The sequence below is a fragment of the Nannospalax galili genome, unplaced genomic scaffold, assembly GCF_000622305.1.
Source record: "Nannospalax galili isolate Female #2095 unplaced genomic scaffold, S.galili_v1.0 scaffold14, whole genome shotgun sequence".
Taxonomy (NCBI): domain Eukaryota; kingdom Metazoa; phylum Chordata; class Mammalia; order Rodentia; family Spalacidae; genus Nannospalax; species Nannospalax galili.
In genome coordinates, this window is record NW_008336953.1 from 5,819,615 (window position 1) to 5,840,055 (window position 20,441).

At 42.8% G+C, this 20,441-nt stretch overlaps 1 protein-coding gene and 1 pseudogene across 9 annotated transcripts in view; one reads left to right on the top strand and one right to left on the bottom strand.

Moving 5' to 3' along the window:
- Abi1 (abl interactor 1) overlaps nucleotides 1–11,312 on the bottom strand; it is a 91,502-nt gene extending 80,190 nt beyond the window's left edge. For all 9 annotated transcript variants that reach the window (XM_029562929.1, XM_029562928.1, XM_017797818.2 and 6 more), the window contains exon 1: nucleotides 11,064–11,312. In XM_029562929.1, the coding sequence (XP_029418789.1) occupies nucleotides 11,064–11,180 (117 nt within the window). In that variant the 5' untranslated portion in view covers nucleotides 11,181–11,312. The remainder of the gene's footprint in view (nucleotides 1–11,063) is intronic.
- Nucleotides 11,313–11,550: 238 nt separating this feature from the next.
- LOC108490760 overlaps nucleotides 11,551–20,441 on the top strand; it is a 9,416-nt pseudogene continuing 525 nt past the window's right edge.

Sequence of the window (20,441 nt, forward strand, 5' to 3'; positions counted from 1 at the left end):
ATTTCTTATAAAGTCAAACTATACCTTCAAATAATTCCAACCAACACAAGATGTGGCATACAGAAGGATGGATGGATGGATGGATGGATGGATGGATGCACAGGTGCATGGATACATGGTTATGGTGGTGCATGACAAAAGGATACGCTGATGTGACAAAGGCAGGAGGATCACAAGTTCAAGATTAGCCTGGACTATACTTGTAAGTGGATGGAGAGATGGCTTAGTGGTTAAGAAGGAACGCTTCTTTTCCAGAAGATCAGAGTTCAATTTCCAACACCCACATTAGGTGGCTCACAACTACATGTAACTCCAGTTCCAGAGGAATCCAATGCCTCTGGCCTGGCCCCATGCACCCAACACACACACACACACAAACACACACACACACGCATTCAATTTTAAAAAATCTTTTAAGAAAAATGATTTCTTTTGGCCTTGCCTTCATGTCTGCTGTCACCTAAATTCCTGGCAGCACCCTACAGGGAGGCACACAGGGGGTGGCCAAAGTGTGGGCAGGCATGAGCTATGTGAGCGCAACCTTGCATCTAACAACCCAGAGGACTCTGGTGGGGGTGTAGTAAGGATGTTGTGACAGGGCCTGTTTGGACCCTTAACTCTGTCCTGCTTACCTTGGAGAAGTCCTGAGCAAGAATCCTGGCTACATCAAGCTCCACAAGATCCGGGCTGCCCAAAACCTCTCCAAGACAATTGACACATCACAGAACCGCATCTCACAGCTGACAACCCTATGCTCAATCTCCAGGATGAAAGCTTTACCTGGGGAATGACAGCCTCATCAAGGGTAAGGAATGAATATGATCATCAGAAACTCTACCCCCAGAGAAGTGGATGGGTCTCTTCTCCAGTTTTTGAGGATCCAGCAGGATGGGAGAATCTTGAGCACCCCACCCAACCCCAGTATCATGTGATGGTCCCTCAGCACCTGTCCTTTTGGATTAAGGAAGACTGAAGACGAACCCTTTTGGAGGGAATGGCTTTTCTCCTTCCTGTATTGGCCCAAAGGGTGTTAGGTCAGTGTGTAGATTTCTCAGTAATTTCCTACAATGTTGTTCCCTCCCCCAGAGTAGGAGGAAAGAACCACCATCCCAGGAATTCTCAATAAATTTTTATTACTTAAAACAACAACAAAAAAAATGGCATCTTTATTTTTATTTTATGTGTGTGACTGTTGGCTTCATATATGTAAGTATACCCATGCTGTGAAAACCCCACCAAGGACCAGAAGAAGGTGTCAGGTCCCCTGGAACTAAAGTTACAGAAGGTTGTTAGCTACCATGTGAGTGACAGGAACTGAACTCTGGTTCTCTGAAAAAGCATCCAGTGCTCTTAACCGCTGAGCCAGCTCTCCAATCCCCAAAAAAATAAATCTTAAAAAAACAAATTGTACCAGGCTGGAAAGCTGGTTCAGCAGTGAAGAGCACTGGCTGCTCTTGCAGAGGACCTGGGTTCAATTCCCAGCACCCCCATGATGGCTAACAACCATCCATAACTCAAGTTCCAAGGGGATCCAACGCCCTTTTCTGACCTCTACAGACTGCATGACAAGGGTGCACTTACATATATGCAAGCAATACAGTCATACACACATAAAAATATAAATTATATGTGTGTGTATATATATAAAGAAAATTCTTAGATGCCAAAATTCAATAGATGCCAGAAAAATCAACTGAATAATCTCTTACACTACCAACTTGGGGAGGAAAGGGTTTATTTAGCTTACATATCCCGGGTGACAGTTCATCCGGGAGCCCAAGGTAGGAACTCAGGGCAGGAACCTGGAGGCAGGAGCTGGAGCACAGGCCATGGAGGAACGCTGCTTATTGGCTTGCTCCCTTGGCCCCTGCTCAGCCTGCTTTCTTATGCAACACAGGCCCACCTGCCCAGGGGTGGCACCACCCACAGCAGACTGGGCCCTCCCACATCAAGCATCAAGAAGATGCCCTTCAGACTTGACCACAGGCCAATCCAATAGAGGCAATTCCCCAATTGAGGCTCCCTCAACCCAGTTGTGTCAAGTTGACACTAAAGCTATCCAGCACAATATCCCAGTCAAGATTCTATATATCCTCAAATTAACATTGAACTGAAATTTTTCTCACTTTTTTAAAACCATGATTATTTTCACAAAATTTATAGAATTACATTTACATGATCTAATGTTTGATTCAACTTCGTATCTCAATACTAGAACTCTTCCTAATATACTCTGTTAACTCAAAAATGTCTGTCTTAAAATTTAATTTCACTGAAAATAAGCAGATAGAACAGATAGTCATATCCTCAATTGCTCAGACCACAAAGGTATTAGTATTAATAAGTATATTAGTATTCTTCAGCTATCAGAATAAATCAGAAAAAGTGGAAGTACTTAAGAGGAATTAGAAGCAGGCCCTACTCTGTGAGTTCAAGGGCAGCCTGATCTACAGAGAAAGTTTCAGGCCTGCCAGTCTACACAGTGACACACTGTCTCAAAAAAAATTAGAAAATGGTCAAAATATTTTTTCTCTTAATTTTCCAAAAACTCTCCAAAAGACTGAAGCTTGATAAAACTGAAGACCTAAACAGACCAAGACTAATCAAAGTAGCACATGTAAATCTCCTATTAATATTAAAATCACAGGGGCTAGAAAGATGGCTCAGTGGCTTAAAGCACTGGCTGCTCTTGTAAAAGGTCTGGGTTCAGTTCCCAGCACCCACATGGCAGCTAACAACCGTCCATAACTCCAGTTCCAGAAGATCCAACACCCTCTTCTAACCTCTGTGGGCTTTGCAAGACATAGGTGTACTTACATACATTCCAGCAATACACTCATACACATAAAATAAAAATAAATAAAGTAGCCAGGCGTGGTGGTGCACACCTTTAATCCCAGCACTCGGGAGGCAGAGGCAGGAAGATTTCTGTTGAGTTCAAGACCAGCCTGGTCTACATAGCAAGTTCCAGGACAGCTGGGACTACAGGGAGACCCTGTCTCAAAAAGACAAAAATAAATAAATAAATACTAAAAATGGGAAAAAGACATTCATTTTAATATAAACTTCCAAATGATATATGTAGTCTTAAAATATATTAATTCTCTTTGGGAACAATACCACCAAAAACTGATATGACATCCCACATCATGAACTTCCATATGAATTGATACACTAGGGAACATTCTGCCTATCACCACACTGGACAACGGGGTATGGGTCGGCTTACTTTCCTGAGGATCTCCCATAGAATTAACTAAATATTGGCTTACTTCATTTGCATGTCCAACATGCATCTACTAGCATTTGTTAACCACTGCTTTCCTCAAAGTAAAATGCTGTTAAAAATCTAATCTTTTCTGTCTTTCCTAATTTCTTCTATTATTCTATTTTCCCCTTATCTGGTTTGTATGGAAATCGGCTCTACCCAAAATATTTCATGATACTTTTTGGTAAACCTCTAAAAATTCCCTTATTACAAGTGCAACAGTCAGACAGAGGCAGAGAGAGACAAACAGCAGCACAGAAAGGAAGAGAACTCAGTGAAAAACTGAGCTTAGATTCCTACAGGTGACATTTTAAATGCTAAAACTACCATCTTTTGGATACTTACAGGAAAATCTCCGTATTACAAACCTACTTGTTCTTCTATTTACAACTTAGAATATATTTTTTAAACAATGGTCAGGCTGGAGAATGCCTCTATGGTTAAGGGCATATACTGCTTTTGCAGGACCCAAGTTCAATTCCTAGCACCCACACTGAGTGGCTCACAGCCATCTGTAACTAGTTCCAGGGGAATCTGATACCCTCTTCTAACCTCCACAGGCACTTTACACACATATCCCCACACAGACACAGACACACAGAATTAAAAATTTAAATTTAGCCGGGCATGGCGGCGCATGCCTTTAATCCCAGCACTCGGGAGGCAGAGGCAGACAGATCTCTATGATTTCAAGGCCAGCCTGGTCTACAGAGTGAGTTCCAGGACAGCTGGGGCTATAGGGAGACCCTGTCTCAAAAAGACCAAAAAATGAATGAATGAATGAATGAATGAATGAATAGAAAATTTATGAGCCAGGCGTGGTCCCAGCAGAGGCAGGCAGATCTCTGTGAGTTCAAGACCAGCCTAGCCTACATAAGCAAGTTCCAGGTCAGCTGGGGCTTCAGAGAGACGTCTCAAAAAGACCCCCCAAAATAAAAAAGAACATTTACATGGAATTTCTGTACTTAGTATTATATATAATCTAGAGATTATTTAAAACACACAGGAGTATATGTGGAGATCTGATGTAAATACTATGCCATATCAGGTAAGAATTTGAACCAGCTACGCCTTTTGGTAGCTTGGAGGTCTTATAACTTATACCTTGTGGTCCATGAAGCACAAGTGTATATTAACCTCTACTCTTCTCTAGCATCTTCACACATTTTTCAGAAAGTAGTGCCTTTGAGGATTAAAAGGACTTTAGGATTAGAATCTGAAAATATAGGTTTTATTCCAGGCACTATTTCATACTAGCTATTGAATGCTACATTACACTGAATGGTATTATATTTAATACCCAGAAAGAAGAGGAAGGAGGGGAGGAAAAGGAAGACAACAATGAAGAGAGGAAAAGACAAAGAGGAAGCGGAGGGAAGGAGAGAGCACGCACACAGGGAAGGGGCGAGGAAAGCAAAGGGCGGTGCCCCCCCCCACACACACACACACACAAACACACACAGTGTGTGTGCCTATAGTTCAGCAGGAAATTTACTTGAGCCCAGGAGTTTGAGGCCAGTCTCCTTAGACAACATTGAAAGACAATGTCTTTCAAAGCACAATTCTTAAGTTTCTTTTAGTTTTTGTGAAGAGGTCTAGCTATGCAGGTTGGTCTCAGTCAAATATCTTGTAGGAAACTTGTGATCCTTCTGTCTCAGCCTCCCAAGGATGACAGGCATGTGGCCACATCCATTTCAAAAAGGGCAATGCAGTGTTGGTGTATAATGGTGAGCACACTGCCTTTCAAATAAAGAGTTTAAAGGTGTTAGGAGAAGCAGAGCCTTGTATCAGTTACTATTGCTTATAAACAAGCATTAACAAATAATACCAGGAAGGTTAAGCTTCTACGGCTTCTACCAACCTCAAAGTGCTCCTGTTTGAAAATTTATGTTTTCCAAGGAAGCAAATGTCATGGAAGCTGCATAAAGCAAATTAAACTAACTAGCTAACAGTAACATGTAAGACTAAGGATTAAATACTTGCAAGGGCTGGAGAGTCAGCTCAAGTTACAAGCACTCTTGCAGAGGACCCAAGGTGGTTTTCCAGAACCCAAGCTGGGTGGCTTGCAACTACAGGTAACTCCAACTCCAAGGGGATCTGACACCTCTGGCAGCACCCACACATAATGTGTATATACTCACACCCAGAAACACACACACAGTTTTTAAAAATATTTTATTATTTTTATTTTATGCATATGAGTGTACTGCCTGCAGCTATGTAAGTGCACCCATTGTTATGCAATGCCCACAGAGGTCAGAAGAAGGCATCAGATCCCTTGAAACTGGAGTTCGGACAGTTATTAGCTACCATGTAGGTGCTGGGAATTGAACCCAGGTCCTCTGCAAGGGCAGTTAGTACTCTTAACCTCTGAGCCATCGCTCCAGCCCCAACAATTTTTAAAAAATAATAAAAATAAGTATTTTTTAAAGTATTTAATCCAGATGAAGCTGGCAGGACTCCAGCCAGAAAAATAAAAACTTGACATTATGACTTTTCTGTACTTATATGATTCAGCAATCTTCATCCTGAGAGACTCTCCTTAAACAGTTTCTACTCCTCTTTATCTACCTTTTCTCTCCTCCTATTCCCCCAAATAGGTTCCACAGCAAAGACAGTAACAGATCTCAAGTAGAGCAAAGAGAATTAGTAAGTGTATTCAAGTTAAGAAGTGACAGTTCTGGCCTTAATCTACCAGGAAAAAAAATTCAATCAGGCCGGGTGTGGTGGTGCACACCTGTAGTCCCAGCACTTGGGAGGCAGAGGCAAGCAGATCTCTGTGAGTTCAAAGCCAGTCTGGTCTACGTAGTGAGTTCCAGGCCAGCTGGAGCTACAGGGAGACCTTGTCTCAAAAAAAAAAAAAAAAAAAAAAAATCAATCAAATCAAACAAGAGATAGAAACAGGAAAGACTTTTCTAGATATAAAAATATCTTCTGGGGCTAGAGAGATGGCTCAGCAGTTAAGACACTGGGGCTGGAGAGATGGCTCAATGGTTAAGAGCACTGGCTACTCTTGCAGAAGACCAGGGTTCAATTACCAGCACCCATGGTGGCTAACAACTGTCCATAACTCCAGTTCCAGGGGATCTGTCACTCTCTTCTGACCTCCACAGGCATTGCATGACACAGGTGCACTTACAAACACACATGCAGGCAATATACTCAGACATATAAAATAGAAATAATAAAATATATTTCTAAAAAGAACACTGGTTATTCTTGCAGAAGGCCTGGTTTGAATCCCCGCACCTATATGACGGCTAACTCCATCTGTAACTTCAGTTCCAGGGGATCCAATGCCATCCTCTGACCTCTGTGGGCACTGCATGACACGAGTGCACTTACATATGCAGGCAATACACTCATACACATAAAATTAAAATAATAATCCTTGGACAGGACTCCTATATTGAGGTCCGCCCACCCAGGGCTCAGGGACCATTGCGGAAGGGAGAGTGGAAAGATTGTAAAAGCCAGGGAGGAGGTGCATGACCACACAGAAATGGTTCTACAGATGCCTGGGACCCCTCTCATACAAACCTACAGCAATGGTGTCAGCATGCACAAGATCCATGCAAATTTAGGCAGACAAAAACTCAGCACCAAAATGTAGAAATGAACAGCAAGCCCCAATCTTAGTTGAAGAATTATTGGTAGCTGATTACTGCTAGGTGAGGAAGAGCTGATATTCTTGAAGAGAGACTCTAGATAGACTGACTAAACCCCAGAGGATAAACTTGTACTGAGGGACTTCTGGGGGGGGATGGGAGGGTGCAAAAGGGGAAGGGGGTATAAAGATGATTTTTATGTATGAAATACACAAAAATTCAATAAAAAAGAAATTTTTTTTAAATTAAAACAAATTTAAAAAAATTTTTAATATCCTCTAATTTTAATATCTTCCCATAACTTCTTTTTTGTGTATGTTTTAGGGCCAGGTATTGTGGCACATGCCTTTAATCCCCGCTCTTGGGAGGCAGAGGTAGACAGATCTCTGAGAGTTCAAGGCAAGCCTGGTCTCCATAGCAAGTTCCAGATCAACCACGGATACACAGTGAGACCCTATCTAAATTTTTTTAAAAAAAAAAAATGTGCATGCTCATGCATCAGTGCACCAACGCCAGAAAAGGGGAGGGGGGTCCTTTTCTTTTTTTTAGAGAGAAATTTTATTGATTCAAGAATTTCATGCAAAAGGGTCTAATCTCTTGAAACTGAAGTTACAGGCGTTTGTGAGCCACCAGATGTAAGTGTTAGATCTGAACCCCAGTCCTCTGATCAAGCAGTAAGCACTCTTAACAGCCGAACAATCTTTTCAGCCCCTCCCCATATCTTTTTTGTTGTTTTTGATGGAGGGTCTACCTGTAGCCCCCCAGCTGGACTGAAGCTCACCGTGTAGATCAGGCTGGCCTCAGTCTCACAGAGATCTGCCTCCATCTGCCTCCTCCATGCTAGGGTTAAAAGTGTCTTCCCCCTAACTTTGAAACTCCAGGACTCTTCTAAGAAATTCTGGTTTTAGTAATATATTTCAGAATTAAAGTCAGTAGTGCTTAAAGAGTTCCAAGGACTCACCTGTATCAAGCCAAAGCTCAAGAGAACAGGACTAATTTCCAAAATATAACACCAAAATGAAAACTGAAATCTCAAGATAAAACTCCCACAAACAGTAACTTGACTCAAGAGTGGGGGAAAGAAATCTTTTGCTCAATTGGACAAAGGCAGCTACACTTTTTTTTTTTTTTTTTTTTTTTTTTTTTTTTTTAAGGTTCCCATTTTTTTTTTTTTTTTTTTTTTTGGTCTTTTTGAGATGGGGCCTCCCTGTAGCCCCAGCTTTCCTGGAACTCACTATGTCTTTTTGAGACAGGGCCTCCCTGTAGCCCCAGCTGTCCTGGAACTCACTATATAGACCAGGCTGAACTTGAACTCACAGAGTGCTGGGATTAAAGGCGTGCATTATTTTATTTTATATGTATGAATGTATTGCCTATATGTATGTAAATGCACCCATCCATGAAGGTCAGAAGAGGGGCACCAGATCCCCTGCAACTGGAGTTATGGACAGTTAGCCATCACGTTGGTGCTGGGAACCAAACCCAGATCCTCTCCAAAAGCAGCCAGTGCTCTCAACAGCTGAGCTGACTCTCCAGTCCCCAGCTATACTTCTAATCACATGACTTGAAAGACTGAGACAGGAAGATCACAAGTTCCAGTCTATGCTGAAATGAGACTGTTTCAAAAAGAAAAGGAAAACACACACAAACACACACACACACGATAAATATGACATTATCCTAATCAAAGTTACTACCAATTAAAGTGGGCTTGTTCATTTTTGAGAGGGGGAGAGAGAGAGAGAGAGAGAGACATATGAGTGCAGGTACCTACAGAGTCCAGAAAGGCTATCAGATGCCCTGTAGCTGGAGTTTCAGACCCTTGTGGGCCACCCCCCCATGGCTGCTGGGAACTGAATTCAGGTCCTCTGTAGGAGCATTCTGCACTTTTAACCACAGAGCCATGTCTCCAGCCCCAATGTGGGTTTTTCTGCTGTTGGTTTGTTCGTTTTTGTTTGGAGAAAAGGTCTCACGGATCCCTGGCAAGCACTCTACCAAACAAGGTATTAACCTCAGCCCTCAATCAAATTGTAACACACTTCAAAGTTATAGGAGAGCAGCAGAAGAAAAGGAAAGGGTGAGGGTGGGTCCGGTGAAACAGTCAGCAAACAGGTTAGAACATGTTACGGTTATTAACACTGCCAACATGTAGATGTTATCATACCAGTATTTGTCAGATTTCCCAACCTGCATAAAATAAGCCTCTCCTTTTTGAGACAGGGTCTCCCTGTAGCCCAAGCTGGCCTGGAACTTGCTATGTAGACCAGGCTGACCTTGAACTCACAGAGATCTGCCTGCCTCTGCCTCCCTAGTGCTGGGACTAAACGTGTGAGCCACCATGCCCGGCTAAGCCTCTCCTTTACGAAGTACTTATCTACTAACTTCTACAAAGAAGAGGTAACTTCTCTAAAATTGGGACTAATTTCCTGTGCTCTTCCTTTCAAAAACTTTAAAACTCAAATTCAAGACTTTTCATGTGAACATGAATACAAGTCGTACATTTTTGATATCTATAAAAGATTACTTTTGTACTTGCACACTATATCCACAATCTTACTGTAAGCGTTTAAAATTTGTTTTTAAATGACTATATAAAATTTGCAAAAACAAGTAATATGGAAGACATTCAACAAGTTTATCAGAATTCCCAAAGTCAAAGGTTGGGAGAAAAATATGAAGGCAAATTCCTAATAGTACTACTGAAGATATAATGTTACTAATATGGAAACTGACAAGTATTCAAAAAATTCTCAAAGCAGTATCTCCCTCTGAAAATAAAGACTGCAAGCATCTGCCGACATAAACTACTGGATCGTAAATGATAATCACATGGGATGTACTTTTATACTTTAGTTCTTAGTAGCAATAACCGCAACCTTTCAAAGCATGTTTTGGTCTTGCTTACCAAAAGCAAGCGAATTTGTAGTGTCATGATGACACCAAGAACTCTATTTGCATCTAATGCAAATTGTTAAGTTACTATATTATAGAACTAGAGGCCAAACTATGACAAATAATTCACTTCAAATCACTAATAAAAACAAGCAAGCAACTGTCACGGTCAAGATGTCAAGATTTTCTGATTTTAAAAAGTAGTATTTTACATTGAGGTTCGAAGGCTAAGCAAATGTTTCTATTTCGATTCATGTTCTATGATTTAACTTAGGTTCGAAAGTCAGAAATCTCAGAATATAAGCAACTGGCGATGACACGGTTCTCTTTTAAGTTCAAAGGCAACAGTTCAAGAACTTTTGCAGGAAGCAACTACTTAAGGCATGTTTCCGATATGTTAGAAATCATCCATGCTTTAATACTGACGAGAACACAGAAGCATAAGGAGGAAGTGAATACAAGGAGGAAAAGGAGGAGGGAAACCCGACCCGAAAACTGACAAGCTCTGGGATTTCCAAACCTTCAGGTAGAATTTTAAGAACTCAATCAAAGGCCCTGTACGCACTCCCCCAACCCGCTCCGGAGGCCAGTGCAAATGTGACTCGTGACAATTTACAAATAAGTAAGGCACACCCTCTAGGATGAACTGACATAACCACCCCACCCACCCCGCCCTCGGCGAACACACACCCCGCTTTTCCTCTCCCTTCCCCGGCTTCTCCCCGCGCCAGCCCTTTCCTCTCTCAGCTGTCCGGGTCTGAGACTCATCATCGGAGACAGGAAAGTCCCGGAGACCTAGGGCGGCGACGCGAAGCTGCGGGGCATCAGGACCACCCCGGCCATCGGAGGCTGCGGGGCTTCGGGACCACCCGGGCCACACAGGAGGCTGCGGGGAGTGGACCACCCCGGCCACTGGAGGCTGCAGGGACTGGACCACCCCGGCCATCGGAGGCTACGGGGTCTCCGGACCGATCCGGGCCAGGGGAGGCTGCGGGATCTAGACCACCCCGGCTACATGAGGCTGAAGGGTCTAGACCACCCTGGCCACCCGAGGCTGCGGGCCATTCGGGCTTGGAGCGGGGCCCGGCCCAGGACCAGGGCGCGGCGTCAGGGGCAGACAGCGCCCCGGCTCGAGCTCCTCGCCCATTTTCCCCGGCTGCTGGTCGCGGCCACCTCAGCCACTTCCTGTATGGCAGGCCGAGAACACGCCGCGACTGGCCGGACGGAGGGCTGCGGAGCCCGGCTGCTCCCACCCCGCCCCGGCGGCCGCAAAAAAACCGCCCCGCTGTCCTCACCTGTGTGTAGTTGTTTTCACAGTAGTCCGCCACCCGGGTCAGGTTCTGGTAGCTCTCTATCAGCGCCCTCTTGCCGGACGGGATCTCCTCCTCTAGAAGCATCTGCAGCTCTGCCATTTTCCACCGCTCCGCATCGCTTCCCCGCGCGGAAGTGAACACACCAGAGATCGCGACGACTGAGCTCACGGCCCCACCAGCAGCCGCCGTGCCCCCGCCGGGTATTGTGGGACTGCACCTCCTCCTCTTCCGCCTCCCCTCCCCGCCCACCACCGCGCGCAGCCACCACAACCCCATTTTCTCGCGAGAGTCCTCCCCATCCCCCAGCCCTGACCGAGGGAAAATTTGATCGCAAGGGTTTCTGGGAATTATAGTTTCTCCAAGGCTGCACGCATGCGTCCAAGGAGCTTCAAAAAGTCGGGAAAACCCCGTAGCGAAACCAGACGGAGGGTACAGTTTTAATTCTGGAGTCTTCTCAGGAGCCCGGAAGATGGCGCCACCCGGTGATCTAAACAGTGAAATCATTCTTCTGAGAAGGCTTCGAAAATTAGCAGACCTTAGTAAATTAGCAAATGTCAGTGAATCTGAAGCATCCAGTCAGATAAGAATAAAAACAGAAGCTTATTATAAACAAATCCTTATTTCCTGAGTATCTGACCGATAATATAACTAAAGATTTACCTTCTAAACTTGTACCGCAATTCGTTTAAAACTTAGGAAACATTTATCTGTTACAACACCTTAGCACCCACACACATACAAATAAATGTTAAAAGATTAATAACTGCTTTAATCCCAGCACTTGGGAGGCAGAGGCAGGCGGATCTCTGTGAGTTCAAGGCCAGCCTGGTCTACATAGTGAGTTCCAGGACAGCTAGGGCTACAGGGAGACCCTGTCTCAAAAAAGACCAAAAAAAAAAAAAAAAGATTAATAACTGAAAACTTTTAATACTTTCCTGTCTTAAATCTCTTTTCTGACTGACCCTTCTCTACATATATCTTCTTACACTTCTTTAAGTCATACACATTTTTCTAACATGTGCATAATTGTGTTACTTTATTTCATATCATCATGTGATCTCAGATCTTTTATTTCAAGTTTTCTTATCACCAGGAACATTAACTTATTTTGATATAATATGCTATGAAAAGTGTCCAAATTTAAAGATTATTTTCAAATGCATATTTTCAGTCCTCTACGTGTAGACATCAAGAAATCACCATTATACTGGCTGCTGATCACAGCTGGGTAATGGAGCCAAGCTAGACCGCTGAACCCGCCCCACTAGATGAATTCACAGCCAGGGACATCTGGGTGCACAAACTTGATTCCGTAGGCCTTAACACACATAACAGAAACGCATGAAGTCTGGTGGGAGGACTATGGGGTGGTACAGATAGATGAGAGGCCCTAAATATGAGTAAGATGTGTTGTTTGAAATGAGATGGCTCAGCAGTTAAGAACACTGGCTGTTCTTGCAGAATCCCAGCACCCACATGGCAGCTAACAACTGTCTGTAACTCCAGTTCCAGGGGATCCGGCAGCCTCTTCTATCCTCTGCGGGCTTTGAACTACATGGGTGCACTTACCTACATGCAGGCAATACACGCACACACATAAAATAAAAATAATATTTTTTAAAATTCAATAAAATATATATTGAAAAAAGAATCCAAATTATAGGAGTAATAATAGTATTCAACCAAATTTTAAAAATCATCACCAACAGGTATTTCATAGAATATTGCTTTTACTGGTGGCCATAAAATGGTCAGTGTCTAAAAGGAAAATAGCCCCTTGTAGTGGCTCATGCCTGGAAACTGCACACTCACACTCACCATATACTAAAGCACTGGCTGCCAGTTCAAAACTAACTTGGGCTGTACCGAGATTACCAAGGCTGCATAGTGAGCCTGTGTCGCAAAATAGTAACCACAATATAAAAACAGCTAAAAAGAAAACATATATCTTACATAAAAGAGATTATTTATGGCCACCAGATTCTCCACCAAGGGTTTTAAGGTTCATAAATTAACAAGTGATTATATGGCCAGAATAAACTTTTCCTCCCTTAAAAAATATGAAAAATGAATTCTTATGTATAATATCTAGAATATATATAATAGCCTTTCTTTAATAGTCCTCATTTTGTCATTTTGTTTGTTTTTTGTTTTTTGTTTTTGGTCTTTTTGAGACAGGGTCTCCCTGTAGCCCCACCTGTCCTGGAACTCACTATGTAGACCAGGCTGGCCTTGAACTCACAGAGATCTGCCTGCCTCTGCCTCCAGAGTCCATTTTCTGTTTTGTGGTCATGCGTGATGTATCAGTGGGTTTAATCTTTTTAAAGAGGCCTATGTCTTGCTTTTCATGTTTCTTATGTTTCTGTGTTACATTGTGCTCACCTATTGGGTTGATATTTCTTCCATTTTTATTTGAGAATCTTCTTTAGAAACAGCCTACTCTTCAAAGCTCAATTGTTAAAAAGATTTAGTTTTATTTCATGAGTATGTGTGTCTGCATGTATGCATGTGTACCATGTGTGTGCCTGGTGCCTGTGGATGCTAGAAGAGGGGCTTGGATCCCTTAAAAATGGAGTTACAGACAGCAGGTTGTGAGCCATCATGTGGATACTGGGAATTGAACCTGAGTCTTCTGCAAGAGTAGCAAGTGCACTTAACCACTGAGATATACCTGCAGTTATGAGGGCTTAATTTTGATTACCACTCAGAGAAACAACTGCTTAGGTAAATTGCTGTGAGCTTGTGTTGGGGTAGAACAGGATGAAGGGTGTGCGTGTGTGATGAAGCAAAGCTACTCACCTTATGATCGGTTAGAGAGAGAGAGAGACAGAGAGTATAGTGACCTACTCCCTCCAATGAGGCCCCTCCCAATAGCCCACACAGTTACAAACTCATCAGTGGGTTAATCTGTGTTGTTGCCTGCGGGAGGGTCTCTGGCTCTCCGCAGCTGCTCGGGAAGCGCAGGCGGGGCTCTGCAGATCGGCTGGTCCATGCCTGGCGCTGGTGGCTCTGCAGAGGGCTACAAGCTGCCAGGCGGGTCTGCAGCGGCTGTGGGGAGTGCAGACTCTGTGCCAGCTGTGGGACGCTCCCTCTGTGCACACGGTCAGGTCCGTTGGCCACTGGTCCACGGGGGGCAGGGAGAGCAAAGCGGGAAGCACAGAAGCGTCGCCAGTGAATGTTGACGGAAGGAAAGCTCCCTCCGGGAAGACTGAATCACAGGCTGGTCCCAGGCGCAGTGAAACACAGGATACAGCTCCAGACAAGTTCAGTGATACAGCTTCGATTTATTAGAGGGAAACTAGAGAATTTATAGTGTGGTGGCAGTAGCAAAAAGCCTCAGCTGATAGGTGCTCATAGAATGCCCCATTTACATGTGGCGGTGGGCCTCTATCAGGCTGTCAGACAATGCCTGATTATCATATAGGAAAAACCTGGCAGTTTCTATGCCAGAGGTCATGTTTCTGTGGCGGCCACTTCAAAGGTGAGTCATAGGAAAAACCTGGCAGTTTCTTTGCCAGAGGTCATGTTTCTGGTAGGGCATCTGTGGTGGCCACTTCAAAGTGAGTCAGGAGGAGAGCAGGAGGCGCCCTGCTGGAAAGAGGAGTCTCTGCATCAAATGCTGAGCCCCTTAGGCTATCCGGACTCGGAGAGACTGCGACCCAAACAGCAGGGGTCCCCAACAAATCTGTTGATGAAATTAGTGTCTTCAGTAGTATCAACAGCTAGGAATGAATTATTCAACAAGCACATAAACCTTAAAGCCTTTTGGGAGGATTCTTCATATGCAAATTGTAATAGGAGGGGACACAACTCAGTTCATAATAGGGAATTCACTAACATTCTGAAATTCTAAGACTCTCCATTATTATCTCTCCTCACTTGCTGTGGCCACTGTTGCTACCACTGATGTCACTGTTGCTTCTCCTCTTCCTCCTCCTTCTTCAGTCGTGGTGTCCCTGTGTTGAAACCAGGCTCTGGTACATGTTATTCAAGTGCTCTCCTATGGAGCTGCATCTCTGGTTCCTCTTCTTGCTTCTTGTCAAATTAATGTTACGGGCTGGGGGTGGAATGAATGATAAAATACTTGTCTAACATGTACAGAGTTCTGGGTTCCATCCCCAGGAACTGAAAAAAATTAACATTACTATTCAGGACTCTCCAGAAAGAAAAGGAAGACTAATGGAGCACTCTGTTCATTTTAGCAAAGCCCACAGAACATTTTAGAAGTCAGGATGAATTGGGAAGTTTATGTATTTATTATAACTGATAGTAGAAATCTTTTTGCACAGTTATAGTAACAGAAAAGACCCACAGATCAGTATTCAAGCAGATCTGACATTAACATAGGAGAGAAGATCTATAATATATGTGGGTAAATTGTCATGTGCTTTTTGAACTCACTGAGAAGCTGGCTCTGGAAGTAGGGTTGTCCCTCAAACATACTTCAGTATGTTTATGTCAAGTGACCTCTAAGAACTCTTGTCTGGAGAGGATCTGCCCTCACAACTCTGTGACAGAGTAGAAAGAACAGTAAAACAGTCCAAGAGTCAAAACATGTCCTTGAAAAGAATTAGAAGACAAACTATTTTATGCAGATATTACTGTTGTTTATCCCACGATGTAAAAGTGCCTGAGGTGGGAAGGAGAAGCTAGAAGTTTAGCCAACAGAAGCTTAGTGATGGGAAGCTGGGGAATGCTCATCTGGGAACTCTGACAGCCTCAACTTCTCCAGTTGGTTTTGCTGGATGTTTAGAAACCCCCATCTTGCCGTTTGTGCTGGATAGCTTTAGTGTCAACTTGACACACCTGGGTTGAGGGAGCCTCAATTGGGAAATTGCCTCTATTGGACTGGCCTGTGGCCATGTCTGTGGGGCATCTTCTTGATGAGTGATGTGCGAGGGCCCAGCCCACTGTGGGTGGTACCACCCCTAAGCAGGTGGGCCTGTGTTGTATAAGAAAGGAGGCTGAGCAGGGGCCAGGAGAACAAGCCAGTAAGCAGTGTTCCTCCATGGCCTGTGTTCCAGCTCCTGCCTCCAGGTTCCTGCCCTGAGTTCCTACCTTGGCTCTCTGATGTACTATAACCTGGGAGATGTAAGATAAATAAACCCCTTCCTCCCCAAGTTGGTAGTGGCCAGAGTGTTTTGTCACAGTAATGAAGAAACAAACTAGGACACCAATGTTGTCTCTCTGTTGTTATTTGTTCTTTTACTTGGAAACACTCCCCTCTGCTCAGGACACTTCTATATTGATAACTCCAGCTATCTGCCTCAATAAGTCTTCCTCAGTTGGCTTATACTGGGTGTTCTGAGAACCTGATTTGATGATGTTCTGCCATGTATATCCATCTTGCTATTTATTCTTTTACGTTGGCTTGCTATACACTTAATAAACTCACCTATTCAAAACCAAAAGTGTGGCTAGTATAGATCTTGTGGCTAGTCTGTCTAGCACAAGATCTTTCTTGGGATCTTATAAGATTTTAAGCCAAGTCATTGTTAGTGTTATATTAGTATGGAAGAAACTGAAATTAATAAATAATTCAAAAATAGCATTGTTAGGAATGAACTTCCTCTCTAGAAGCTGTTGACCAGGGGTTCCATAGACCCTCAAACAATACAGGCCCTTTGCCCCTCCTCTTGGTTACCCACCAGAACTTGATGGTAAGACCTTATTGCTGAAGCTCTAAATGAGCTGTAGAACAAACAAGGAGAAATCAGGCTGGTGCTGACATCAGAACCTCATCACTACTGGCTAGCTTTCATAGTGCTGGAAGGTATTATACATGCTATGGAAGGAAAAAATAATCATCAACATCACTCAGCTGTAAATCCTGTGAACTACTATAACAACTAGCCTGGCAAGATATGCCCACCAGTGCAACAGTGGCATGAATATTATTGGATTTAAGGTTCACTTCATAGGATGGAGCCCATACCCCTGACACTGATATCAGATCTAGGAACCTAAGGCTAGACAGGACACAGAACATAGGGGAGAGTTCAATACTAGTTTTCTACTAAATAGTTATAGTATTAAACTGACTGCTAATGACTTGTTATACCCATAGATTAATGCATCTCTCAATTCTCACCAGAGAATTTTCCTTATACAGCGGATGGTGATTAACACAGAAACGCACAACTGGTCAATGTGCAGAGAACAAGAGCCTGAAGAGTGTTTATCCCTGAGTAGGACACCTATATCATACTTCTGGTCCCCAAGGATCAGAGATTATTGTGGAAGAGGGAGCAAAAAAATTCTAAGAGCCAGAGATGGTGGATGACCACAAAGATATAGAATTTTCCAGGTAGCTGGTGAGTTAGTCATATGAACTCACAGCAACAGTGACAGCATAGACAAGGCCCATACAAGCTGAAACCAGAAAAAAATCCCAGCATAGATATGGGGAAGTAGATGAGAAACCCTAACTCAACCTAAGGAGCTACTGGCAACTGATGGCTGCTTGGAAGGGAGAGACAATTTCTTTCAAGGATGTAATTGTTAGTAGATTGACCAGGCTCCAGTGGATGGACCCACACTGAAGGACATTTGGGAACACAAATTAGACTCAATCGGCTTTATTATATATAATAGAGTACATTAAATTGGGTGGGGGACAGTAAGGAGACATGCAGATAGGGGAGGGGAATCTAAATACCATCAAATTATACTGCTTGAAAATCACAAAAATTCAATAAAAAATTAGTATTGGGCTAAAAATGTAGTGTGCCTGGGATCTAAGCAGAAAAATATTGTCTGTAAGAGAAATCTCATGCTGTTTTTACTTCTTTTCTAGAAGCTACAATATTTGCAGTATGGTTTGGATGAATTAATATTGTTCATTTTGGCAGTTGAATCAATACACTTTCCTTCACCTGTCTTTCTCAACTGCAGTAAGATAGTAGAGGCATTAGTAACAATGAAGCATTTTCTGTAGCAGTTGACCTGGATAGAGTGACAAGTAATTCATTATCTGAACTGGGAGCTAGTCCCAACAAAAGTAAAGTCCCTGAACTTTGGAGAATCTTTCCAATGGCTTAAAAAAAATCCCTTACTGTTTGACTTACCTAGTGTAATTTCTTTTTTCCTGACCTCTAATGTACTTGAACAAAACACACTAGTGTCAGGTGGATCTTTTAAGTACAAATCCAGCCTGGTATGCAGAGTAAATTCTAGGCCAGCCACCACTACATAGTGAGATCCTGTTTCAAACAAAGAAACAAAAATCTAGAAGCAAAATAAAATAAGCAAACAAACAAAAAAACCCAAACTAAAACCAGCATGAGGGGGAAGGGTAAAGAAAAAGGAGTTTTGTTACAAATAGTCACACATACAACAACAAAAAGAAAATGCTAGAAAAAATCATTTCAAAGAGCAGTAGGGACTTGTGTGTTATTCTCAATTAATGTCTTGGTTTTTTTTTGACAAAAGATATACTTTGCTACCTATTTGCGGTGATTTAAATGAACAAAATATCCCCCACAGGCTCATGTATTTGAACACTTGGTCAAACTTGGGGTGCTGTTTGTAGAGGCTATAGAACCTTCAGGACGTAGAGCCTTATGACTGGGAGCAGCCTTTGAAGGTTTACAGCCTTCTCCCACTTCCTGTTCTCACTCTCTGCTTCGTGTGTGTGGGTCAAAATGTAATCAGCCAGCTTCCTGCTCCTGCCACCATGCCAAGCCTTCCCCACCATGGTGGACTGTATCCTTCCGAAACTATGAGCTAAAATAAGCTGTTTGGTTAGAGCGTTTTATCACAGCAATAGAAAAGTAACAAACAAATGATTCTAAACAGCACAGAGCACAACAGATTTATGCCCATGTTTTTTGTTTCTTTTACTTTTGAGGGTCTCATGTATTCTACACTGGCCTCAAACTAACTGAGAAGGACCTTAAACTCCTGGTTTTCCTGTCTCTACCTCCCAACTGGGATAGTAGGTGTGTACCATCAGGCTCTGAACCACCAAGATTTTTGTTGAGTCCACTCAAGAAACACAAAATGGGACTGAAGTTTTTCAGTTCCAAATTCAAGAAAGCCCTCATAGTTTAGCTTGAACCTCATTTTCTTTCCCATCTTTGCTTTTGGCAATAGAGCTATGTTCAAACAACAGTGGCAGAGAACTGTTTGAATCACACTAATGTTGACATGGACTGTTTCCAAAAGCATAGACAACCAAAACAACAACAACAACAGTGTTAGGTGTCCACTATAACTGAAAGAAATTTTCATTTTTATTTTTATTTTTGTTGTGGTCTGGGAACTGAACAAAGGGCCTGTATTTGCTAGACTGGTACGCAATCAGTGAGCTGTGTCCCAGGCCCATTTTTCTTTCTTTCGTCTTTTTCTTTTTTTCATATTTTATTATGTTTATTTTATGTGTATATGTGTATTGCTTGCGTGTAGGCAAGTGTACCTGTGTCATGCAATGCCTGAGGAGGACAGAAGAGGCTGTCAGATCCCCTAGAACTGGAGTTATGGACAGTTGTTAGTTGCCATGTGGGTGCTGGGATTCAAACCCGGGTCGAAGCAGGGTCTCACTAAACTGCCCAGGTTGGCCTTGAACTCACCTTGTTTTAACAGACAGGTTTGAAACTATTTTACAATTTATTTATTCATTTATTTTATGTGTATGAGTGTTTTGCCTGCAAGTATGTAAGTGCACCCGTGTTGTGCCATGTCTACAGAAGAAGGTGTCAGATCCCCTGGAACTGGAGCTTCAAAGGGTTGTTAAGATGCTAGGACACAAAATTGGATTCTGTACATCTCTCCAGTCCCAGGTTTTAAAGTTTTGATCCTCCTTCCTAAGCCCCTTGAGGCTGTCTAACCTCAAGCTCCTATGCCTGATAACAATATAGACCTTTATATACATACATAATATATATATATATATATACAGAAATTTGCTGGGGCTTTAGAAAGGGGGGTGCAGATACTGGAGGGGATCTAACTATGATCAAAATATAGTGTATGAAATTCACAAAAATATTTATACTTATATGCATAAAAATAAGATACAACAGAGGCAGGGTGGGAGTGTTGATTCGTCCCCAAGGTTGTCACACTTAGCCCCACAAGCCGGGAAAGAAGGGAAAGAAGGTTCTCTTTCATTTTATCCTAGCCCTTTAAGCTCTTGGGAATCTTAGATGTTGAAAAAATTCCCTGTGCATGAGACTCAGTATTGTATGGCTTATTAGGATCTGTTGTGGCTGGACTTGGGCATTTCTTGGTAACTGTTGGGAGCTGTTAGTCTATTATGTACATTGAGCTGTGGCAGGCTTGTTTACTGAGTTTGTGTTATGCACACCAGTACCTAATCTGCCTAATCAGGAGGAATGTGTTTACCTAATCTGCCTAATC